The 26,292-nt window shown below is 41.1% G+C and overlaps 1 protein-coding gene across 3 annotated transcripts in view; it reads left to right on the top strand.

The window, feature by feature from the left end:
• The window catches only part of rabl6b (RAB, member RAS oncogene family-like 6b), a 29,651-nt gene that overhangs the window by 679 nt on the left and 2,680 nt on the right, over positions 1-26,292 (top strand). Inside the window, exons 2-16 of one of the 3 annotated variants that reach the window (XM_041901398.1) lie at positions 2,978-3,134; positions 3,248-3,382; positions 6,297-6,344; positions 6,545-6,574; positions 7,152-7,204; positions 7,386-7,474; positions 18,412-18,552; positions 18,805-18,910; positions 19,119-19,222; positions 19,398-19,813; positions 22,364-22,505; positions 24,502-24,732; positions 25,133-25,439; positions 25,677-25,884; positions 26,176-26,234. In XM_041901398.1, coding sequence (XP_041757332.1) covers positions 3,005-3,134; positions 3,248-3,382; positions 6,297-6,344; positions 6,545-6,574; positions 7,152-7,204; positions 7,386-7,474; positions 18,412-18,552; positions 18,805-18,910; positions 19,119-19,222; positions 19,398-19,813; positions 22,364-22,505; positions 24,502-24,732; positions 25,133-25,439; positions 25,677-25,884; positions 26,176-26,234 — 2,199 coding nt within the window. In that variant the 5' untranslated portion in view covers positions 2,978-3,004. Of the gene's footprint in view, positions 1-2,646; positions 3,135-3,247; positions 3,383-6,296; positions 6,345-6,544; positions 6,575-7,151; positions 7,205-7,385; positions 7,475-18,411; positions 18,553-18,804; positions 18,911-19,118; positions 19,223-19,397; positions 19,814-22,363; positions 22,506-24,501; positions 24,733-25,132; positions 25,440-25,676; positions 25,885-26,175; positions 26,235-26,292 lie in introns of all 3 variants that reach the window. The other 2 variants (XM_041901397.1, XM_041901399.1) reach the window with 2 other exon arrangements.

The following is a 26,292-nucleotide window of genomic DNA, read 5'->3' as shown; positions in this document are numbered from 1 at the left end:
ACCTGGCATTTCAAGAAGCTGATTAAACAGTATGATCATTACACAAGTGTACCTTGTGCTGGGGACAATAAAAGGCCACTCTAAAATGTGCAGTTTTGTCACACAACACAATGCCACAGATGTCTCAAGTTTTGAGGGAGCATGCAATTGGCATGCTGACTGCAGGAATGTCCACCAGAGCTGTTGCCAGAGAACACAATGCCACAGATGTCTCAAATTTTGAGGGAGCGTGCAATTGGAATGCTGACTGCAGGAATGTCCACCAGAGCTGTTGCCAGATAATTTAATGTTCATTTCTCTACCATAAGCCTCCAATGTTGTTTTAGAGAATTTGTCAGTACGTCCAACCGGCCTCACAACCGCAGACCACGTTCCACATCCGGTTTCTTCATCTGCGGGATTGTCTGAGACCAGCCACCCGGACAGCTGATGAAACTGAGGAGTATTTCTCTCTGTAATAAAGCCCCTTTGTGGGGGGAAAATAATTCTGATTGGCTGGGCCTGGCTCCCCAGTGGGTGGACCTATACCCTCCCAGGCCCAACCATGGCTGCGCCCCTGCCCAGTCATGAGAAATCCATAGATTAGGGCATAATTAATTCATTTTAATTGACTGATTTCCTTATATGAACTGTAACTCAGTAAAATAGTTGAAATTGTTGCGTTTATATTTTGGTTCAGTATATATTGTATCAGCTGATGCCCAAGGAAAAGTGTTACACTGTTAACACTGACAATATTAGAAAAACATACTGTTATGTAAGTTACCCTATTGCTCAGTTGAAAAATCTAAATAGTCCATTACATTACACATAAGAGTCAATGGACGAAGGTGTCTTCTGTATGTCTGAGGTTGTTTTGGGCCCTGTACAGTACCCAGTGAGTCCCCCCAAAAATACAATGAATCAGAAAATAAAAAGTGTAGTATTGTGCACATGCTAGGCAGAGATGGTAGGGGGACTCTCAACTCATAAACGCATAATATTTTGTCAATGTAGAGTAAGATGATGGCAAGGATCTTCAGCTAGTAGGCATAAACCACCTGAGTACTGATATTCATTAGATTTTTCTTGAAGGTTGGGTGATTTTGATTAATATTAGTATTTCCTGTGCAGAGCCTTGGTGTAGTGGTAACACTCCCCGGCACCTGCCACATACAACTTTCCACCTGAGAACAGGGATCAATCACTGCTTCCAACCTTCCCACTGTTTCTAGCATCTCCCTATCTGATTTCATTACTGTCTGAGTAGTGTCAAACCACCCCAAAAATGTTTGCATACTTTAAATTTCATCCCCCCAAAAATCTCTTAAGTAACAAAGTCGTTGAATTTTGAGTGTTCATTTAATGTTCAAAGCATTCTAAATACACCTGACCTGTGGTTTAAAAATATGTATTTTCCACCGTCGTCATAGGCCTAAGCCATGTCAAAATACGTAGAATTGCAGGAAATGAGCTTTAAAAAAATTACATAAATTATGCACTATGGTCATATTCATGGGTTGTGCAATGTAGGTCAAGTTACCAAAAGTGCAAACATTTAGTGTGCATGGAAAGGGTACACCCTGATAGTCATTGTAAAGCAATGCATTTACTTCTCCATCCACATTACCTTGTATACATGCTATGTTTAGCTAGCTCATCATTTACAATAGGAATAGGAAAACAAGTTAGATTTTTCTTCACATGTCTGTGTCTTATTTCAAAAAGACAAACTCCATAACTTGAAAGCCCTGATTACTAACGTAATTTTAAGATGTCAGGCTTGAAAATCCATTCAGCCATTTTGGCACAGTGACTCACTACCCAAACCAGATGCAACTGGTTTCAAGTGGCCAAGAGACGTCATGTGATCTCCTACTGCCATCTTGTGGACGAACTGGGATTCAGACAGGGGATATATTTACATCAATGGATAGGTAGACTTCAGGATTCTCCTCATATGTACACAATCAGTCAAAAGGTTGGACACACCTACTCATTCAAGGGTTTTTCTTTATAAAAATAAAAAAAATACATTGTAGAATAATAGTGAAGACATCAAAACATTAAATAACACATTTGGAATCATGTAGTAACCAAAAAGGTGTTGAACAAATCAAAATATATTTTATATTTGAGATTCTTCAAATAGCCACCCTTATATTCTGATTTGTTTAACACTTTTTTGGTTACCACATGATTCCATATGTGTTATTTCATAGTTTTGATGTCTTCACTATTATTCTACAATGTAGAAAATAGTAAAAATAAAGAAAAACCCTGGAAAGATTAGGTGTGTCCAAACTTTTGACTGGTACTGTATATCATTCCAGTTAGACGAAAAAGGTATGGCACGTTGCACAAGCCCTGCGCTTTTAAAATGGCTGTGTTCCAATGGGAATTTGCGCATGTTTAGAGCACCACCATTAGGTAAAAGGTCAGCAAAGGTTTCCCCCATTTAAAAATAAAAAAATCATTTTGTAACAGTAATTTGTGACATATTTTATCTCAAACCTAGACTTTCAAATCTCTTATTCCCCAATATGGGGACAATTGGTGGGACCCCCACCCCCCGAAAAAACTACAACTGCTAAATGCTGTGCCACTGCTAAATGCAAATAGGGAAACACTGGTAGTTCAATTTTGTATGTGGTTTCTTTCTTGCAGATGATGGTAACCCAAAACCACATGAGAGAAGAAACAACTGATAAAGCTATTGTCTGCCCTTGAGGAATCCTCTTAGTAGAAAAATCTAGTCATATACTGGAAATATGCAAGCCTACCTACCTGGCAATGCATCTTCCTGATGGGGTGTAATGCTACTTCTGTGTACCAAAATACAGTACTACTTTAAAATGCTATATTCATAGCTTAGGCCTACTTGTGTTGAACAGATCATCACTCAATATAACATTTAAATCTGCATCAGTAGTCTAGAAACTGTCCCACCATTTTGGTTCAGTCAAACACACTACTATATTTCACACATTTCTGACAGGGTTAGTAAGATCAGCTTCCTGGCAAGATGTTTTCAGCTTTGAAGAAGTTAGTTGGTTCTGAACCAGGCCAGCCGAGGGACAAGAACATCCCTGCTGGCATGCAGTCCATGAACCAGAGTTTACAGAGACGCTTTGCCAAAGGAGTACAATACAACAGTAAGTGATGCATATTTTGTTATGCTTATAGCAATATGTATTATAGAATATAGGCTATTGTACATATATTTAGAGGTAGGCTAGTCATACTTTGTTTCGTTATTTCTCCGAAGTGAAAATAGTTATCCGCGGAGACCGAAATACTGGCAAGAGCACTCTATGGCATCGACTGCAAGGAAAGAAATTCACGGATGACTACATACCCACTCAAGAGATCCAGGCGACCAGCATCCATTGGAACTACAAAAGTAAGAGAATTGGGCTCCTCCACTTTACACACACTTTGATCTATGTTTTAGTCCAATGTTTTTTTTATTCACCCCAGGCTAAACCTACAGTATCTGTAATTCTGCAAACATGTTGTCAATGTATACTTCTGACATGTAATTTTCCTGCTCCTGCAACTGTAATTCAATTCAGTTGAACATGGCACATATAAAGGTAAATAATATCTAGGTAAGCCCACTAGGTTTGTGAAATAGTCTTGCATAGTTAGCTAGATCAATAGCTTTGCCTACAAGTGTTTTGTGTCAATAGTGGGATCTCTTGTGTACATCCAGACCACAATAGGCCTATTCCCACAAACAGTTTCCCTCCTCAGACAGTGTGATTAATAAAAATGCCTATGGGTACTGATGGAATTCCTCCTGTAGTACAGAAACCACTTTGTCCAGCTTGCTTTTCGCAGCTTTCATATGTGTGCACAGTAGGGCTGGGTGGTGAACCGTATTTGACTATATACCGGTATTGTTGCACGTAACGGTTTGGATTTTTACTTTACTTTACATAAAGGTATTTCAGTGTTTGGTTTGTTAGATGTCATATAAATATAATAACTGAGTGATGAAACTCTAAAAAATGATGTCAATCGTCCGTTCTTACTGCCAGTAAGAGACTGCTAACAGTTGAGAACTGCTAATTTTCTAGCAAGAGCTTCATTTGAAATCCAGATAATTTTAGAAAAACTGGGCCCTGGTGACAAACGCTCTCTAGAAATTGGCAAAATGCCCCTTGTGGCGAAAGTAAAAACTGCCATGGAATCCATTGAAAATACAGTGCATTCCAAAAGTATTCAGACCCCTTGACTTTTTCCACATTTTGTTACGTTACAGCCTTATTCTAAAATTGATTTTAAAAATTGTTCCCTCTTCAATCTACACACAATACCCCATAAAGACAAAGCAAAAAAAGTTTTTTTGAAATTTTAGCAAATGTATTAAAAATAAAATACGGAAATATTACATTTACATAAGTATTCAGACCCTTTACTCAGTACTTTGTTGAAGCACCTTTGGCAGCGATTACAGTCTTGAGTCTTCTTGGGTATGACGCTACAAGCTTGGCACACCTGTATTTGGGGAGTTTCTCCCATTCTTCTCTGCAGATCCTCTCAAGCTCTCAGGTTGGATGGGAAGCGTCTCTGCACAGCTATTTTCAGGTCTTTCCAGAGATGTTCGATCAGGTTCATGTCCAAACTCTGGCTGGGCCACTCAAGGACATTCAGAGACTTGTCTCGAAGCCACTCCTGTGTTGTCTTGGCTGTGTGCTTAGGGTTGTTGTCCTGTTGGAAGGTGAACCTTCGCCCCAGTCTGAGGTCCTGAGCGCTCTGGAGCAGGTTTTCATAAAGGATCTCTCTGTACTTTGCTCCCTCAATCCTGACTAGTCTCCCAGTCCCTGCCGCTGAACAACATCTCCACAGCATGATGCTGCCACCACCATGCTTCACAATAGGGATGGTGCCAGGTTTCCTTCAGACGTGACGCTTGGCATTCAGGCCAAAGAGTTCAATCTTATTTCATCAGACCAGAGAATCTTGTTTCTCATGGTCTGAGTCCTTTAGGTGCCTTTTGGCAAACTCCAAGCGGGTTGTCATGTGCCTTTTTCTGAGGAGTGGCTTCCGTCTGGCCACTACCATAAAAGCCTGATTGCTGCAGAGATGGTTGTCCTTCTGGAAGGTTCTCCCATCTCCACAGAGGAACTCTGGAGCTCTGTCAGAGTGACCATCGGGTTCTTGGTCACCTCCCTGACCAAGTCCCTTCTCCCCCAATTGCTCAGTTTGGCCGGGCGGCCAGCTCTAGGGAGAGTCTTGATGGTGCCAAACTTCTTCCATTTAAGAATGATAGAGGCCACTGTGTTCTTGGGGACCTTCAATGCTGCAGACATTTTTTGCTACCATTCCCCACATCTGTGCCTCGACACAATCCTGTCTCGGCGCTCTACAGACAATTCCTTCGACCTCATGGCTTGGTTTTTGCTCTGACATGCACTGTCAACTGTGGGACCTTAAATAGACAGGTGTGTGCCTTTCTAAATCATGTCCAGTCAATTGACTTGACCACAGGTGGACTCCAATGAAGTTGTAGAAACATCTGAAGGATGATCAATGGATACAGGATGCACCTGAGCTCAATTTCAAGTCTCATAGCAAAGGGGCTGAATACTTTTGTATTTCTGTTTTTTATTTGTAATACATTTGCTATATTTCAAAAAATCTGTGATCACTTTGTCATTATGGGGTATTAAAATCCATTTTAGAATAAGGCTGTAACGTAACAAAATGTGGAAAAATGGAAGGGGTCTGAATACTTTCCGAATGCACTGTACATGTCCATAAACCAGGTTTCCATACAACCTTTTTATGCGAGTAAAGTACATGTCGGATAAAAAAATGTCACGACAGGCCTGATGGAAACAGCAAATGGAAACCGCAAACAGCGAATTTGTCGGTAAACTTTCCAAATGTCGACAAAACAAAATACGCTAGACAAGGTGGGCTATTTTTGTGTCTGTAAAATGTATTGTGGGAGAAACGGCGGTGGTGATGCCTTGATGCGCAAATATTGATATAATAACCATCATATCGAAGTAAACTTGAAGTCACGTGATGATATATTGTGTGGTCCTTCCACTACGACTCGGGAAAGCATGCAGTTTATTAAGCTACAGATCAAATAAGTTATGAACTTCACAGTGTGGTGAAAGTGCAGTTTTATTATTCAAAAACATCAAATACAGTCAAAATTCTGAAAATATATTTCGATATGATATTTTGGCCATTTCGCCCAGCCCTAGTGCACAGAGCCTTGGGACACATACTATTGGTTAGAGCTTGAGTATGGGATGCTTTGTCTGTTGAGATGACTGTTTCTCTGTATCTCTCAGCCACTGATGACGTGGTCAAGGTGGAGGTGTGGGACGTGGTGGATAAAGGTCAGTGTGATTCCTTACTTTGGGTGCATGCATGAGACTCACATGAGTCATTAAATTGATATCTACCTACTGCTGTATTAGACGTGTCCATGTATTATCCCATTGTCCATGTCCTACTGCAAGAGTATTTTGTCTGTGGATTTATTTATCCTCAGTATATTAATGTTGTTTTTCTTGCTCCTCTCTTGCACTTGCCTCAGGCCAAAAATACCCTCTCCCTGAGGGTGTAGGTGAGAGTCATTGTGTGTTAGAAGTTATTTGCTTGTGTGCAGTGTGTTTGCCCCTCTTGTGCTTCTGTGTTATCTGAATGCTAACACAGTGAAGGTTGGTCGTTGCTTAGTTTGCAGTGTGGCTAAAATAAAACGATGGCTGATTGCTTGCTGACTACTTTGTGTACAATAACCTGGAGCTACAGTCAAAGGTTTGACTCTCACTTTTTGAAAGGACAGAATTGAGTATGTTTGCCAATAAATAAATAAATAAGAGCTTTTCTGCTTCTGTTACTAATGTATTTGTTTCACTTTGCTAACATCCAAGCTAGAAATAAAGGGATTCACGTTTTTGTGTTTTAAAATAAATACCATGTGTAATCATTCTGTATATATGGCTCATACAAATATAATCACTAGAAGGAGAATAGCCCCTCAGACCACATTAGATCATTTATTTGAATGGGGATTCCCATTCTAGTCATTCTATTTCTATGGTATGGCTTTCTCACATTGTTACACTTGAAGGCAATAGTTCAATGTAATGTCCAGTTTTATGTTCTGAATTGCAGCTTCTTGACATTCTGCTTTTCCACAGGCAGAGGTAAAAAGCGAGGGGACACTTTGAAAGTGGAGAATGAACCCCAAGAGGTGATTATCACATGTTGATCATGTTTAAGAGTACACTAGATCTCTTCTCCTTTATTTGGGTCATCTAAGGAGTCCCCCTGGGCGTTTTTTTGTATAGTAGCTAGTAAGATGTAAACAAAGGTCACATTCTCATAAGACTCATTAATGTTCAATAATCTAAATAACGTTTGATTTTTTGCAGTCTGACGAGGTGGCCTTGGATGCAGAGTTCCTAGATGTTTACAAGAACTGCAACGGTGTGATCATGATGTTTGACATTACCAAGCAATGGTAAGAGTCAGTGTCATACATTATACAAAAGTTCAATACATTAATTACAAGGTTTCAGTCCTGGGCAGAAAATAGTTTATTTGAAAATACCAACTTTTCAAATAGTCAAGGTAATCAAATATAGTTTATACTAAGTTTCTACTAAAAGGCAACTATTTTCTTTGATATTCAGATCTCAGAAAAACAAATAATATTTGAAAGTATTTTGAATACCTCTCAGAAAACCAAATAATAGTTAAGTTATTTGAAAACAAAAAAATATGTATTTGTTGGCTGCCAAATATTTGATGAAGAACCAGAAACGACAACAGTTGAATTAGTCTAAATATACAGTATGATCATAAGCACATGGTTTAGAGGGCTCTTAGATATGAATCTTAATATAGCCTAGAATGAAATACATGAGTGACATTTGATTTGCTTGACAAGCACTTCGTCATCAGAGTGCGCAGCTGAACATTGTATACTGGAAAACACTCGGTTTGTTATTTTTGTTTAAAATAAAAAGGCTATTCATAAATACGAATACAGAACTTGTTTTTGCGTGGATTCCACGACGCGGTTAGCTTTTAACAGCTAGGACCGCGATTTCTTGTCCCGGAATCCCGCTTTAGAGACAGGTTGAAGCCTGCTTGACAGAGACGCTAAGCTGCTAGCCATCAAGCTAACGAAGTTGGTACCAGATGAGTTTTACAATGGAGCCCTCTTTGTCTGGAGAACTAAATGAACGGTTCCAGCGCTGTATCTATTACGCTTTGTTTCAGGACAAACTGGATCACTCGGAGTTCCAATGCGGCAATTGTTTACTTGCCGAGGATTAAAGGCTTGAGGAGGCTTCCTTGATCACGTAGGTCGCCAGCCTACATAAGAAACTGGGGGAAACGCATAGTGGAATGTTTACATTTTCTACGCCTGTGGCTGGACGGCGTTCGCGCTTGTTGGATGTATCTCCGCCTTGTAGTTTGTCGTTATCCGACTGGCCGGTGTTGCCCGGAGCTCCCCCATCTGATAGCGCCGTCGAAGGAGCACAGCATGAGGAGAAAGGCAATCAACGATGGTATCATGTCACGATCCGTGGAAGCCGAAGACAGCGACCTCCCGCAACGAGAGGCCCGGAGCGGATACAAACAACGAATAGTTTCGCCGTCCTGGAGCCTGATCTTCCTGCACCTTCGTCGCTGAGGGTGCCTGTGTCTGCGGCCGCAGTGCCTACGATTTCGAAGTCGACGTCGGCAACCTTCCGTCCCTGCTCTGGATCGAGCAGGGCTTCTCCATCTGTCGGAGGCCTGCATCCTGTGAAGCGTGGGAGTGGGTTGATTTCCTCGTCCTTCTCGCCAGCCGTGATTTTGACCAGCTCCATGGTAAGATATGTGACCATTCCTGGTGCAAAAACAATGTCCTATCCCGGAGCTCGAGTAAATGACATTACTAAGCTGCTCCCGAATATACTACGCCAGGACACGGAAATCGATTCTATCTTAGTCCATGTGGGTTTTAATGACATTATGAAGGGCAGCTCTTTACAGTTGAAACTGGATTTTAACAGAGCTGATTGACTCCCTGCTAGACACTAACAAAAAAAACATCATATCTGGCCCTGTGCCCTCTCTGAATAGTGGCATTGAACGCTTTAGCAGGATTCTTGCTCTTCACAACTGGTTCCGTGATTATTGCAGCTCAATGGGTGTAACTTTTGTTGACAATTTCGATACCTTTTGGAAACAAAACGCGTTTTATAAGAAGGATGGGATCCACCCAAATCATTTGGGTTCCTCGATCCTTTCACAGCATTATAAGGCTGCGTTGAGACAATTACTTTCACAATGACCCAAGCCCAGCTCAGCTAATCCCTACCATTGTGACGCAGAGTTGTCAAAACGCTTCAGCAAATGTACATTACACCAGGGGTGTCGGTAGACACCGTATAAGGAACCTAATTTATGTCCCTCTAATTGCCCTGAATGCCTCTGCTGATCCTACAGCTATTGTATGCAGTAATGATGTGTCTAAGAAGCAGATTTATACTGTTAGCACTGAGCCGGTGTGCCCGAGGAGGAAGTCCACTGTGTGCAGCTCACCCTGCACTAACATAAAGAATATGAGCACATCTACTGCTGCTAAGCAGAACTTGGGAAGGTGTTCAACCTTCCCAAGTTCTCTCACGTCATCCCGCTCCTCCGCACACTCCACTGGCTTCCAGTTGAAGCTCGCATCTGTTACAAGACCATGGTGCTTGCCTATGGAGCTGTGAGGGGAACGGCACCTCCGTACCTTCAGGCTCTGATCAGTCCCTACACCCAAACGAGGGCATTGCGTTCATCCACCTCTGGCCTGCTGGCTCCCCTTCCTCTGCGGAAGCATAGTTCCCGCTCAGCCCAGTCAAAACTGTTCGCTGCTCTGGCACCCCAATGGTGGAACAAGCTCCCTCACGACGCCAGGACAGCGGAGTCACTCACCACCTTCCGGAGACATTTGAAACCCCACCTCTTTAAGGAATACCTGGGATAGGATAAAGTAATCCTTCTACCCCCCCACCCCAAAATTTTTAAAAAAAATAATAATAATAAATAAAAAAATTGTAAAGTGGTTATCCCACTGGCTATAGGGTGAATGCACCAATTTGTAAGTCGCTCTGGATAAGAGCGTCTGCTAAATGACGTAAATGTAAATGTAAAATAAAAACAAGTAAGCATCCCAGAAGAAAAGTGCCCAAAATAGCCCACGTTAACATATGTAGCTTAAGAAACAAGGTTCATGAAATCAATAATTTGCTAGTAACAGATGACATTCATATTCTGACTATCTCTGAAACTCACTTAGATAATACATTTGATGATACAGTGGTAGCAATACAAGGTTATAACATTTACAGAAAATATAGAAATGGTGGAGGTGTTGCTGTTTATATTCAGAACCACATTCCTGTGAAGATTAGAGAGGATCTCATGTTAAATACTGTTGAAGTAATATGGCTACAGGTTCATCTGCCTCACCTAAAGCCCATTCTGGTGGGAAGCTGCTATAGACCACCAAGTGCTAACAGTCAGTATCTGGATAACGTGTGAAATGCTTGATAATGTATGTGATATCAATAGAGAGGTATACTTTCTGGGTGATTTAAATATTGGCTGGCTTTCATCAGGCTGCCCACTCAAGAAAAAGCTTCAAACTGTAACCAGTGCCTGCAACCTGGTTCAGGTTATCAGTCAACCTACCAGGATAGTTACAAACAGTACAGGAATTAAATCATCAACATGTATTGATCATATCTTTAGTAATGCTGCAGAGATTTGTTTGAAAGCAGTATCCAAATCCATTGGATGTAGTGATCACAATATAGTAGCCATATTTAGGAAAACCAAAGTTCCAAAGGCTGGGCCTAATATTGTGTAGAAGAGGTCATACAATAAGTTTTGTAAAGAATATATGTTGGGCCGTGGTGTGTAATGAGGAGCAAACAGACACTGCACTTGACACATATATGAAATTGCTTATTCCAGTTAGACTTCAGTGCGGCTTTTGACAATATCGATCATAGTCTGCTGCTGGAAAAACTTATGTGTAATGGCTTTACTCCACCCTGCTATATTGTGGATACAGTTACCTGTCTAACAGAACACAGAGGGTGTTCTTTAATGGAAGCCTCTCCAACATAATCCAGGTAGAATCAGTAATTCCCCAGGGCAGCTGTCTAGGCCCATTACTTTTTTCAATCTTTACTAATGACATGCACTGGCTTTGAGTAAAGCCAGAGTGTCTATGTATGCGGATGACTCAACACTATACATGTCAGCTACTACAGCGACTGCAACACTTAACAAAGAGTTGCAGTTAGTTTCAGAGTGGGTGGCAAGGAATAAGTTAGTCCTAAATATTTCTAAAACTAAAAGCATTGTATTTGGAACAAATCATTCTCTGAACTCCAAACCTCAATTAAATCTTGTAATAAATAATGTGGAGATTGAGCAAGTTGAGGTGACTAAACTGCTTGGAGTAACCCTGGATTGTAAACTGTCATGGTCAAAACATATTGATACAACAGTAGCTAAGATGGGGAGAAGTCTGTCCATAATAAAGTGCTGCTCTACCTTCTTAACAGCACTATCAACAAGACAGGTCCTACAGGCTCTAGTTTTATCGCACCTGTACTACTGTTCAGTCATGGGGTCAGGTGCCACAAAGAGGGCAGCACGGCTGGCCCTTGGATGTACACAGAGAGCAAACATTAATAATATGCATGTCAATCTCTCCTGGCTCAAAGTGGAGGAGAGATTGACTTCATCACTGCTTGTGTTTGTGAGAGGTGTTGACATGTTAAAAGCACAGAGCTGTCTGTTTGAACGACTGGCACACAGCTCAAACACCCATGCATACCCCACAAGACATGCCACCAGAGGTCTCTTCACAGTCCCCAAGTCCAGAACAGACTATGGGAGGCGCACAGTACTACATAGAGCCATGACATGGAACTCTATTCCACATCACGTAACTGATCCAAGCAGTAGAATCAGATTTAAAAAAACAGATTAAAAAACACCTTATGGAACAGCGGGGTCTGTGAAGCAACACAAACATAGGCACAGACACATACATACACACACACGATAACATACGCTCTATACACACACGTACACATGGATTTTGTGTTGTAGATATGTGGTAGTGGAGTAGGGGCCTGAGGGAACACACTTAGTGTGCTGTGAAATCTGTTATGAATTTATTGCAATGTTTTTTTTAAATGTATAACTGCCATAATTTTGCTGGACCCCAGGAAGAGTAGCTGCTGCCTTGGCAGCAGCTAATGGGGATCCATAATAAATACAAATACGAATCACCTCAACATTACAGTAGACCACTTTTGTGATTGTTACAATAGCAGCATTGTTATTACATAGGACTTTGGAAATTGCTTTATAATTGCATAATAGTTATTACAAGTGGAATAAGGAACAGTCACTATTCCTCTTGTGTACAGTAGTTACAAAAAAACGAATCTCATTGCTATGGAATTAAAATGCAATTACCAAAGTATTATGTCAACATGCTAATAAAATGTTGCTCCAAATGTAATTACAGTTTTATTACACAGGCACAAGAACAGTTTAATGTTAAGTGTTACTGAAAATGATAACAGTAACAAAATATGGTCGGAAGGAAACAAAATATCCCAAAACTGCCTTGTTGAATCAACTGTAGCCAAGGTAGGTGGAACAGCATGCTAGTTTGTATTCTGAGTAAACTATCCCTTTAACATTGGTATTGTGTGTGTTTTAAACAAGAACACTTCCCTTCAGATGGACAAAGAGGTTTAAAGTTGTTTTTGCTAAGCATCCAATTTGCCGTTTGCAATGTTTCCAAATGGCTTTGAATTACTCTGCAGTATTTTCAGCACTAGTGTCAAACGCATGCTCTTTGGCGATTTCCACTTGTAAAAGCCAGCGCTCTGCTATTTTCCAATCCTGGTGCCAGGGTTGGTAATTTACTTGTCTTATATCAGCTCGCTTGCGCTGAGGTTGGAGGGTGGAAATATTTGAGGTGTGTCCTTAATCCATTTTGAATTCAGGCTGTGACAACAAAATGTGGAGTAAGTCAAGGGGTATGAATACTTTCTGAAGGCACTGTATCTACTGCTTGGAAAGTTCCATCTGAGCCACTGGCTTAATCCCATTCTTTAACTTTTCTCTTTGGTTGAGATGAAGACGTGAATCCAACATATTAATTAGACAGATTTAAGTCAGTGGCACAGACGGAACTATCCAAGTAAAATATACATCTCCTTCAAATGTTGATATTTAGTGTTGAAAACCAAACACAATTCAACATCACTTTTGAAATACAATAAATAGCCTATTAACTTGTCGACAAGTTAACACATGTAATGTTGGATTCATATCTCCAACTCAACCAGAAATAAAAGTTAAAGAATGGGATTAAGCCAGAGGCTCAAATGGAACTATCCAAGCAGTAGATCTCCTGAGTGGCGCAGTGGTCTAAGGCACTGCATCACAGTGCAAACTGTGCCACTAGAGATCCTGGTTCGAATCCAGGCTCTGTCGCAGCCGGCCGCGACCGGGAGACTCATGGGCGGCGCACAATTGGCCCAGCGTCGTCCAGGGTAGGGGAGGGAATGGCCGGCAGGGATGTAGCTCAGTTGATAGAGCATGGCGTTTGCAACGCCAGGGTTGTGGGTTCGATTCCCACGGGGGGCCAGTATAAAACAAAATATGTATTCACTAACTGTAAGTCGCTCTGGATAAGAGCGTCTGCTAAATGACTAAAATGTAAAATGTAAATGTTGATATTTGGTTGCATTGTCAACCAAACACAATTCAATATTACTTTTGTATACAGTAAATATCCTAAAGTTAAGGCTATCTTACAAACTAATGTAACATTCAACTTTAAATGAGTAACACATCCTTGGCCACATTTTGAGGTTACTGTAACTATACATTTCTTCTTATGTAATCATATAAAGCATGCATTCCATTTTTTTCTTTATATTGGACATTATTTTTGGCCAGCTTCTGTGAGAAGTTTGGACTCATTAGGCCTATGTGCAATGCCCATTGAATGAAAGGTGTCAGTGACTGTTGGAAGTCTGTTTAGGAACATTAAGTTAATACAAAAGATTGCTTATTGTTTTGTTTTTCCTTTATCATTTTGCATCTTCCATTTTCATCCGTTGGACCTAACTAGTTAATTAATTAACTTCAATGGATAGGACAAACATCCATGCCTCCTGCCGAAGAGCCTTTAGGACTAAGTGTGCACACATTGCCTTATGCTCATGGAACGAGAGATTTATGACATCATGCTTCTGACCCGATCCTATTTAGAAATGTTGTTGTTTTCAAACAGTGATTGTTTTTTTATTCAAATTAAACAAAAAACTAACTTATTAGAAAGATTCACCGTCCGTGGGTTTATGGTGAGAACGTGCATGCCTCGAATGCAATGCAATTTCGTCTCCTATTGCTGGAGAATTGCAAATATGATCTGTAAGATGGTTATAAAACATTACATTTGGGAGCAGTATAACGGTGAGTGGACATTCCCCCTTTCTTTTTATATTGGATCTTTGTCCAGCCCCTGTGAAAAGTTTGGATGTGTGTAAAAACCCTCCATAGTCTAAATTATACGCCCACAGGGAGCAGTTGTGGTGCCTATAACTGTATTTAGACAGCCTATTTCAAACAAGTTGTTTCATTTTATTACAATTTAATTAGAATTATACACTGTCTTTTTAGGCATTAACAATAGCCTAATGAATGTAATCAGGGCTCTGTACAGGCCAGTCAAGTTCTTCCACACTGATGTGGACAAACCATTTCTGTATGGACCTCACTTTATGCACCGGGGCATTGTCATGCTGAAACAGGAAAGGGCCTTCCCCAAACTGTTGCCAGGAAGTTGGAAGCACAGAATCGTCTAGAATGTCATTGTATGCTGTAGCGTTAACATTTCCCTTCACTGGAACTATGGAGCCTAGCCCGAACCATGAAAAACAGCCCCAGACCATTATTCCTCCTCCACCAAACTTTACAGTTGGCACTATGCATTGGGGCAGTTGGCACTATGCATTGGGGCATCCTCCAAACCCAGATTTGTCCGTCGGACTGCCAGGTGATGAAGCTTGATGCATGACTCCAGAGAACGCGTTTCCACTGCTCCAGATTCCAATGACGGCGAGCTTTACACCACTCCAGCCGACGCTTGGCATTGCGTATGGCGATCTTAGGCGTGTGCGCCGCTGCTCGGCCATGGAAACCCATTTCCTGAAGCTCCCGGCGAACAGTTCTTGTGCTGACGTTGTTTCCAGAGGAGGTATGGAACTCTGTAGTCCCGTTCTGTGAGCTTGCGTGGCCTACCACTTCCCGGCTGAGCCATTGTTGCTCCTAGACATTTCCACACAATAACAGCACTTACAGTTGACCAGGGCAGCTCTAGCAGGGCTGACATTTGACTTGTTGGAAAGGTGGCATCCTATGATGGTGCCACGTTGAAAGTCACAGAGCTCTTCAGTATGACTATTCTACTGTCAATGTTTGTCTATGGAGATTGCATGGCTATGTGCTCGATTTTATATACCTGTCAGCAACGGGTGTGGCTGAAATAGCCGAATCCACTAATTTGAGGGGGTGTCCACATACTTCTGTGTATATATAGTGTATTTAGCAAATATGCACACACAAATATCTTGACACCTGCAGACCTATAGCACTACCGCCAGAACTAAGATCTACCATTGCGTTAGGCAGTGGTGGGAAAAGTACCCAATTGTCATACTTCAGTCAAAGTAAAGATACCTTAATAGAAAATGACTCAAGTGAAAGTCACCCAGTAAAATACTACTTGAGTAAAAGTCTAAAAGCATTTGGTTTTAAATATACTTAAGTATCAAAAGTAAATGTAATTGCTAAAACATACTTAAGTATCAAAAGTAAAAGTATAAATCATTTCAAATTCCTTATATTAAGCAAACCAGACGGCACCATTGTCTTGTTTTTAATTTATTTACGGATAGCCAGGGTCACACTCCAACACTCAGACATAATTTACAAACGAAGCATGTATGTTTAGTGAGTCGGCCAGATCAGAGGCAATAGGGATGACCATGGATGTTCTCTTTATGTGTGTGAATTGGACCATTTTCCTGTCCTGCTAAGCCTTCAAAATGTAACGACTACTTTTGGGTGTCAGAAAATGTATGGAGTAAAAAGATTTGTTTTCTTTAGGAATGTAGTGAAGTAAAAGTTGTCAAAAATATAAATAGTAAAGTACAGATACCCAAAATAACTACTTAAGTAGTACTTTAAAGTATTTTTAATTAAGTATTTTACACCACTGGCATTTGGTTTGTTAAAATAGAGCCCCATACAGTAGTTGAGCGTCACAACTTATTTATACTAATCTTTACACAAATCTTTGGTTAATTGGTTTGACTTGATTATGTACATCTGGGGCAATGGAAATTCAGAAGAATGTACATTTACAAAATGTTCAGATGTATTGTGTAGATCAAATATGACTGGCAGAATGAAGAGCACACACAATCTCCTATGCTATTGCGATCTATTTTCAACATGCAGTTCCAGATACAGCCCTGCCATTAGTTGAAGGCAGCCAATCCAGTAGTTTCAGAAAAGTAGTCACTTCCTAAGATCTATATAAATATTTGTTTTAAGTAGTTGCTTTCTCAGATCTGTTTTCAAATAGTTTTAAAAAGTAGTACTTTTTTGGGATCTGTATTCAAATAGTTGCAGTCACCTCCAAAGTAACTATTTCTTCCCCCAGATTTGTTTTAAACTTTCCACAAAGCATAGTTAACTATATCTATAGTGATTCCTGAGGGGTATACTACGTACCGGGTTTGAGGAGTTACCGAGGTAACTTTGGTCAACTCTAAATTCAACGCGGGATTACCGGTTTTACGAAAGTGATTCACCTTTTAGCCAGGTACATTTCTACGGCAAAGAATCCTTCTGGGGCAGGCTAACTCCATTTATCCGGAATGAAGTGTCTGAGCCATGAGTTGAGGACCAATGAAATCACACACCCTCCCACTCGCAAAGATTGTGTTATCATACCCTTCATTTGAGGAAGACGACTGATTATTAATGTTTTATTAATAAATGTTTTTTGTGTGTAAAAAATATAGTAATTGCCACTTTTTGTAATGATAGCATTTGCTTTCCAAACTGTACGTTTTTTGCGCGATTGTATTTAGGAATTTGCGAAAAGCAAATGACAGCCGCAACCAACAATAGACATATAAACCCACAGATAGCAGTTCCGATTCAAGTCAAGACTGGTAGTCATTGCGAACGTACCCATGCTTTTTAACAGTCAAATTGCCAGGTTTAGAGGTTCCAAAATCCTTCAATGGATTATATGTCAATGGCCACAACGCAGCAAGCTGTTCCACAGAAGGAGTGATAGAAGTGGGGAAAAAGGTGCTCGTGCATTGATAAGCACACCAAATCACACCAAAGACGGTATTAACGATAAGTTATAAAATAAAGACGGCATTGATTAAAGCCTATTTCACATCATAGCCTGCTGAATTTGCAAGAATTTTTATTTCGCTTTGATTTCGGCACAAATGAAAATGTAGCACACTCGCTTTGGAATGACGTTTCAGCATTGGAGCAATGAAGAGTTCGACTAGCCATGTGCGATATGGCACGCGCAGTTACAAGCCTGCTAGAGTTAGCGGCAGGCGGACGAGCAATATCCACGGTCGTAGTAGGACGAAGCCTGAGCTGGAAATGGAAGCTAACTGAAGCTCGTTAGCTTTAGAAAAACCCAAAATAGAACTTGCTTCGTAGTATACCACTATGTTCTGAAAATGGCAGACATTCAAGAACAGTTTAGGAGCAATTGTGCGCCGTCGCATGGGTCTATAGCAACAACAGCAAAAGTATTGTCCATATAAACATGGGTTACATTCCAAATGTCACCTTAATCCCTACAAAGTGAACTACTTATGACCAGGGCCCATAAGGCTCAGGTCAAAAGTGGTGCACTACATTACATTTACATTTTAGTCATTTAGCAGACGCTCTTATCCAGAGCGACTTACAGTTAGTGAGTGCATACATTCTGAGCTACACGGGACTACATAGGCAATAGGGTGACATTTGGGACTTTCCCATGGTTCAATTAATAAGTCAATGAACTTTAATGAAACAATGTGCATGGGTGGGATTTGATTTCAGTAAGCCTTTGTGTGGCCATGAACCACTTAGCCCACAGTGGTTGGCTGGCTTCAGACTGCTTAGCTTCAAAGGCAGAACAATGTGAAAAAGATTACCATTGTACTCACTTTGAACTCAGCCAAGTATGGGGAGACACACATATTTGTAATTCCTCACTTATGGAGAAACAATAGTAGCTTTAAGTTGATGTTTCATTCTTTTTTTATGTCATTGCAGGACATTCAACTACATCCTGAGAGAGCTGCCCAAAGTACCCACTCATGTTCCAGTGTGTGTCCTAGGTAACCACAGGGACATGGGTGACCACCGTGTCATTCTACCTGATGACATCCGCCAGGTTATCGCTAATCTGAATAGGTAGTGAATTTAACTCTCTGTTTTAGTCTTATTAGAGTTGCAAAGTTGTGATAACATTACCAAAATGTCCTGATTTTCCTGAAATCCCGGTTGGAATATTCCTGGAATCAAGAGGGAATAAGCACAAAATCCTGAACCCCCCCCCCCAACCAAGATTTTAAAAACACTTCGGAATTGGGGTAAAGTTAACAGAATTTTGCTATGATTAATGTGTCCATATACTTGACTGATGGTTTCTATGGTTTCTTGCAGACCCATGGGTTCTTCTTATATTCACTACGCTGAAGCCTCTATGAAGAATGGATTTGGTTTGAAATATTTACATAGATTTTTCAACATTCCTTTCCTGCAACTTCAGGTTAGTTCTAGCTTAGACTACATTGTATTGTGAAATGTATAGCTTTACTATTGTCATAACCTTCTTATGAATTTCATGAAGGTCGGAAAATGTGATCAGCAATACCACAGACAAACCCTGTGAAAGGGTTTCTCCTTTCTTTTGAAAGGAGTGTTAGTGCTCTGGTTCATGGTCAGTCATTTCCAGCCCTCCCCGTTGATCTCTACAGAGGGAGACTCTGTTACGGCAGCTCGAGACCAACCAGTTAGACATGGACGCCACTCTGGAGGAGCTCACCGTGCAGCAGGAGACTGAGGATCAAAACTATGAAATGTAATGTGATATTTTCCCTCTCTATCAGTTTGTTTGGCATGTACAGCAATATTTTCACTCAGATTGCATCAGTGTGTTTGTTTTGATCATTAACACTTGTAGACACATGTTTCTTACTTTCTTCATGCAGCACTGATTTGCCAATACTAACAGCACAGCACCCATTGTTTTACAGTTTCTTGGAGAACATAGAGACCCGCAGTAAAGGCTATGGTTCTCCTGGTCCAGCCAACGGCCAGAGCCCCTCCTCGGGCTCCCAGTCCCCTATCGTCCCTCCAAGTGGGGCCTCCACTGGCAATTCTAGCCCTAGTACCCCTCATCAGCCACCCATCGCTGCCCAGGTCCCCGGCCTCCAGGCCCCCTCGCCCTCGCCCTCTCCTCCGCCTCCTGCCCTGCCAGCTGGGATGGTTTCCGCCACAGCTGAGCTTCAGTCCCCAACTCTGACGCAGGCTCAAAGTCCTGAGCATCCTGGACCATCACCGTCTCCCCCAGCCTCGGCCCCTGCCCAGGCCCCGCCTCCTCAGAAACGTGGCCTGATCTCACGCCTCTTTGGCTCCGCCCCTGCCCCAGAGGTGCCTGCCGCCATGCCAGGTGAGTCTGGTTGGTGCTTCAGTGTTCCGCTACTCCGTTATAGCAAAGACGAATGGCTAAAAGGAGCAGGTGGCTGGGGAGTGCTGGCGATCACCTGTATGGTGTGGCAATTCAACATGTAGAATCGTCAGGAAATAAACAAAAAATGATGGCCAATGTTCTGGTCAGAGGCGATAGGACGGCCACCCACTGATTTTAACCGTTTGTCGTCGGTCTGTTTTGTCCTATATTTTATCCTAAATGCCTGGAAAAGGACTAGACTATGCATGTTATACACATGAGTGTATTAGACCAGAAAGTAGTCACAGGATATCTTCTTGAATTATTGGATTTCTGTGAAGTACTTGTAAGGATCACTGGCCTGCCTGGCACTGGAACATCATGTGAGGGAAAGGATTTTAAAAACTAAATTAATTAAGTTAGCATGCTAGAACCTTCTACAGTTGAAGTCGGAAGTTTACGTACACTTAGGTTGGAGTCATTAAAACTCGTTTTTCAACCACTCCACAAATTTCTTGTTAACAAACTATAGTTTTGGCAAGTCGGTTAGGACATCTACTTTGTGCTTGACACAAGTAATTTTTCCAACAATTGTTTACAGACAGATTATTTCACTTATAATTCACTGTATCACAATTCCAGTGGGTCAGACGTTTACATACACTAAGTTGACATGTGGCTTGGAAAATTCCAGAAAATTATGTCATGGCTTTAGAAGCTTCTGATAGGCTAATTGACATCATTTGAGTCAATTGGAGGTGTACCTGTGGATGTATTTCAAGGCCTACCTTCAAACAGTGCCTCTTTGCTTGACATCATGGAAAATCTAAAGAAATCAGCCAAGACCTCAGAAAAAAAATTGTAGACCTCCACAAGTCTGGTTCATCCTTGGGAGCAATTTCCAAACGTCTGAAGGTACCACGTTCATCTGTATAAACAATAGTACGCAAGTATAAACACCATGGGACCACGCAGCCGTCATACGTGCATACACAAAAATGTATGCACGCATGACTGTAAGTCGCTTTGGATAAAAGCGTCTGCTAAATGGCATATTATTTTATATTATATACCGCTCAGGAAGGAGGCGCATTCTGTCTCCTAGAGATGAATGTACTTTGGTGCGGAAAGTGCAAATCAATCCCAGAACAACAGCAAAGGACCTTGTGAAGATGCTGGAGGAAACAGGTACAAAAGTATCTATATCCACAGTAAAACAAGTCCTATATCGACATAACCTGAAAGGCTGCTCAGCCAGGAAGAAGCCACTGCTCCAAAAACGCCATAAAAAAGCCAGACTACGGTTTGCAACTGCACATGGGGACAAAGATCGTACGTTTTGGAGAAATGTCCTCTGGTCTGATTAAACAAAAATAGAACTGTTTGGCCATAATGACAATCGTTATATTTGGAGGAAAAAGGGGGGCTTGCAAGCCGAAGAACACCATCCCAACCGTGAAGCACGGGGGTGGCAGCATCATGCTGTGGGGGTGCTTTGCTGCAGGAGGGACTGGTGCACTTCACAAAATAGATGGCATCATGAGGAAGGGAAATTATGTGGATATATTGAAGCAACATCTCAAGACATCAGTCAGGAAGTTAAAGCTTGGTCGCAAATGGGTCTTCCAAATTGACAATGACCCCAAGCATACTTCCAAAGTTGTGGCAAAATGGCTTAAGGACAACAAAGTCAAGGTATTGGAGTGGCCATCACAAAGCCCTGACCTCAATCCTATAGAAAATGTGTGGGCAGAACTGAAAAAGCGTGTGCGAGCAAGGAGTCCTACAAACCTGAATCAGTTACACCAGCTCTGTCAGGAGGAATGGGCCAACATTCACCCAACTTATTGTGGGAAGCTTGTGGAAGGCTACCCGAAACGTTTGACCTAAGTTAAACAATTTAATGGCAATGCTACTAAATACTAATTGAGTGTATGTAAACTTCTGACCCACTGGGAATGTGATGAAATAAATAAAAGCTGAAATAAATAATTCTCTCTACTATTATTCTGACATTTCACATTCTTAAAATAAAGTGGTGATCCTAACTGACCTAAAACAGGGAATTTGTACTAGGATTAAATGTCAGGAATTGTGAAAAACAGAGTTTAAATGTATTTCGCTAAGGTGTATGTAAACTTCTGACTTCAACTGTATGTGGTTAACGCCAGACTCTTTTGGCAGTTTTACAAAACAACACTTTATATTGAGGGAAGTAACTCATTGATCTTTTAACTCAATAGAGTTAAGAAGAAAGGGTTTAATTTGCCTATTTTCCCTCCACATCAAGACAGTCACACTTACATTATGCTTGGTTGTTTTCATGTAAACCATCATGTTGAGATGAGGAAGGCCTAATACTGTACAATATCATTGTAAGTAAGTCTATGCTGTTGATTAATAACTAAGGATGAGTCCCAATTGGCACCCTGTTCCCTATATAGTGCAATACTTTTGAACAGGGTCAAAACACACAGTAGTGCACTATAAAAATAGGTTGCCATTTGGAACACATCAAAGGCTCTTCTGATCACTGCTGTCTGTCTTCAGAGCCGGAGCCTGCCCCCGTGTGTCCTGCTAACGTTCAGAGTGTGGATGACTTTGTGCCAGATGAGGGTCTGGATAAAAGCTTCCTGGAGGACAGCCTTCCCTCTAAAGTCAAGGTTCCCCAACCTGCACTGGAAAGTGACAGGTAAGTAGTATTAGAGTAGGGGTTCTTACTTTCACAGATGAGAACGTATCCCTGGATGCGTCTCAAATGGCACCCTATTCACATAGGGCTCTGGTAAAAATGAGTGCACTATATAATATGGTGACATTTAGGACGTGGTCTGTATTGCCACTAGGTTTATTTCTTTCCCTGCTGGAAAACATGCTCTATGTTTACAGCACACAGTACCATCTGCAGCAGGCCATCTGTGGTGAGAGTTTTCAGATGGCTCTATTTATTCAATGCTTCCATTGAATAAATTGTGGAAGGAGAGGATTCAAGAATCGCAAACAGTGCTTCATTTAATAGATAGTTGTTATTTTATACGTTCTAGGGGGTAGAACCAAAGAGTATTCCAGCATTCTCTCATTTTTGTAGAATTTCATCTGAAGTTTCTATTGAAGTTCCATATTTTGTGTCGTCTTATATTAATGTACCAATATATATATATATATATATATATATATATATATATATATATATATATATATATATATATATATATATATATATATATATATATATATATACACACACAGTGGGGAAAAAAGTATTTAGTCAGCCACCAATTGTGCAAGTTCTCCCACTTAAAAAGATGAGAGAGGCCTGTAATTTTCATTATAGGTACACGTCAACTATGACAGACAAAATGAGAGAAAAAAATCAAGAAAATCACATTGTAGGATTTTTAATGAATTTATTTGCAAATTATGGTGGAAAATAAGTATTTGGTCACCTACAAACAAGCAAGATTTCTGGCTCTCACAGACCTGTAACTTCTTCTCTAAGAGTCTCCTCTGTCCTCCACTCGTTACCTGTATTAATGGCACCTGTTTGAACTTGTTATCAGTATAAAAGACACCTGTCCACAACCTCAAACAGTCACACTCCAAACTCCACTATGGCCAAGACCAAAGAGCTGTCAAAGGACACCAGAAACAAAATTGTAGACCTGCACCAGGCTGGGAAGACTGAATCTGCAATAGGTAAGCAGCTTGGTTTGAAGAAATCAACTGTGGGAGCAATTATTAGGAAATGGAAGACATACAAGACCACTGATAATCTCCCTTGATCTGGGGCTCCACGCAAGATCTCACCCCGTGGGGTCAAAATGATCACAAGAACGGTGAGCAAAAATCCCAGAACCACACGGGGGGACCTAGTGAATGACCTGCAGAGAGCTGGGACCAAAGTAACAAAGCCTACCATCAGTAACACACTACGCCACCAGGGACTCAAATCCTGCAGTGCAAGACGTGTCCCCCTGTTACTTGAACTCTGTGAAGCATTTATTTGGGCTGCAATTTCTGAGGCTGGTACCTAATGAACTTATCCTCTGCAGCAGAAGTAACTCTGGGTCTTCCATTCCTGTGGCGGTCCTCATGAGAGCCAGTTTCATTATAGTGCTTGATGGTTTTTGCGACTGTACTTGAAGAAACTTTCAAAGTTCTTGGCATTTTCTGTATTGACTGACCTTCATGTCTTAAAGTAATGATGGACTGTCGTTTCTCTTTGCTTATTTGAGCTGTACTTGCCATAATATGGACTTGGTCTTTTACCAAATTGGGCTATCTTCTGTATACCCACCCCTACCTTGTCACAACACAACTGATTGGCTCAAACGCATTAAGAAGGAATTCGACAAATTAACTTTTAAGAAGGCACACCTATTAATTGAAATGCATTCCAGGTGACTACCTCAATAAGCTGGTTGAGAGAATGCCAAGAGTGTGCAAAGCTATTTGAAGAATCTCAAAAAATATATATATTTTGATTTGTTTAACGCTTTTTTGGTTACTACATGATTCCATATGTGTTATTTCATAGTTTTGATGTCTTCACTATTATTCTACAATGTAAAAATAAAGAAAAACCCTTGAATGAGTAGGTGTTCCAAAACTTGTGACCGGTAGTCTATATACTGTATTTATTATTATTATTATTTAATTATTATTATTATTATGATCATCTATTAAAGTGATGGAGAGGACAGAGGGAACCCCATGGTGGCAGGTTATCAGGATGAGTTAGACCCAGATGACAAGGAGCTGCCCCTGCCCAACACCCTGGGCCTTCTCACCAGTAAAGACTTCACTATGTCTAGCGATGAGGAGGAGGTGGAAGCACAGCCCCCACCACCATCACCACCAGTACCTGCTGTCACTCAGGTTGACCACCTCAACCTTGACAGTGATTCAGAGCTGAAACAGTAAGCCTCTTATATCCAGCATATCCGTTAATGTAATGTAGTCTTATCAAGAGTAAACCATTTCAGTTTAAGTAACTTTAGTTATATTTAGAATTATATAAACTCATATCTAGTTGTTTATTTCTTTTTTTGTCATCTGTTTAAGAAACTCATTTTTATCATATACATTAATAGATGACTCTTGTCATCAAGAGTAAAACAGCAAGTAGCTTAGTGGTTAAGAGCGTTGTGCCAGTAACTGAAAGGTTGCTGGTTCTAATGCCTGAGCCGACTAGGTGAAAAATCTGTCTGTGCCCTTGAGCAAGGCACTTAACCCTAATTGCTCCTGTAAGTCGCTCTGGATAAGGGCGTCTGCTAAATGACTAAAATGTAAATGTAATGTTTTTGTACTCTGTTTTAGACTGGGCACTGAGTCCATAATGCCCCATGCCATGGAGCCCCAAGCTCCGGAGCCTTTGGCACCTGCTGACCAACTCTTGGAGAACACTGTCCCCCAGGTGGCTGAGCCCATCACCCTCACCCTGACCTCTGCACCTGCAGTAGCCCTGGAGCAGCCAGGCCCACCCAGAGGGAAAAACGGAGGAACCCCTGGGGCAGACTCGGACTCTGACCCAGGGGCCCCTGTTGCTGAACAGATGCTCTCCTTCGTCATGGATGATCTTGACTTTGAGTCTGAGGAGGAGGCAGTCATCCAGAAGATAACTAAGGTAGCTAGGTCAAAAGGATGTTAGTTAGGGTTGTAGGCTACAAGTCATCATAGTTAGATTGAGTAGTCAACCTATAGAAATTACTTTCCTGGTCAAATATGTAGTGCTGCATTTGTGAAATATCCAATAAATTTTCAATATATTATTTGATGGACATTTTTGGTTTGGATGCATGGTTACAATGTATATTGGTATTTGTGATAGTTTGGACTTATTTCCCTCTGCATCCATCCACAGGAGGTTTTCCCAGTCAGGGATGAAGTACTGTCTGATCTGGAGCTGTCAGATGATGACATCCCTCCAGCCACGCTGATCCCAGAGCCTCTGAAGCCCACACCGGTCCTGAAGCCCTCCTTTAAGAGCAAGAATGAGACAGACCTGTTTGGCTTGGGCTTTAAGGAGGAAGAAGCCCCCAAAGCCAAGGACAGCAGTGAGGACCAAGAAGGCAAGTCCACTACCACAAATCTATAGAGAACAGGGTCGCATTCATTAGTGCATACTGTATTTAAAAGTTTTGCAATGTAAAACAAAAACAATTGTTTATTTTTGGACAAGAGTTTAGATAGTCCTTCTCTGATTCAATCCGTTTTCTTTCGTTTGGCGTCTAGTGAATACATCCATGTACCATAGAATAGTATCCTAGCACATGACAGAGAACCGTACCAAAGCGTATCACATAAAACCCCAAATTACATTGTATTAATTAATTTCTCAAATTATATAAATTGCTTTTCAGAGAAGGAAAGCAAACATTCCTCAAAAGAAAAGAAGAAAAAGAAGAAGAAAAGCAAAGAAGTAAGGGAGTGGATGTCTTTTCAGATGGCGGTCTTGTCAAGTGAATGGATGAGTGTTT

Source organism: Coregonus clupeaformis, chromosome 16 (assembly GCF_020615455.1).
Source record: "Coregonus clupeaformis isolate EN_2021a chromosome 16, ASM2061545v1, whole genome shotgun sequence".
In the NCBI taxonomy this organism is placed as follows: domain Eukaryota; kingdom Metazoa; phylum Chordata; class Actinopteri; order Salmoniformes; family Salmonidae; genus Coregonus; species Coregonus clupeaformis.
Note: the sequence above shows the minus strand (reverse complement) of the source record. Positions and strands in the feature narration are given on the sequence as shown.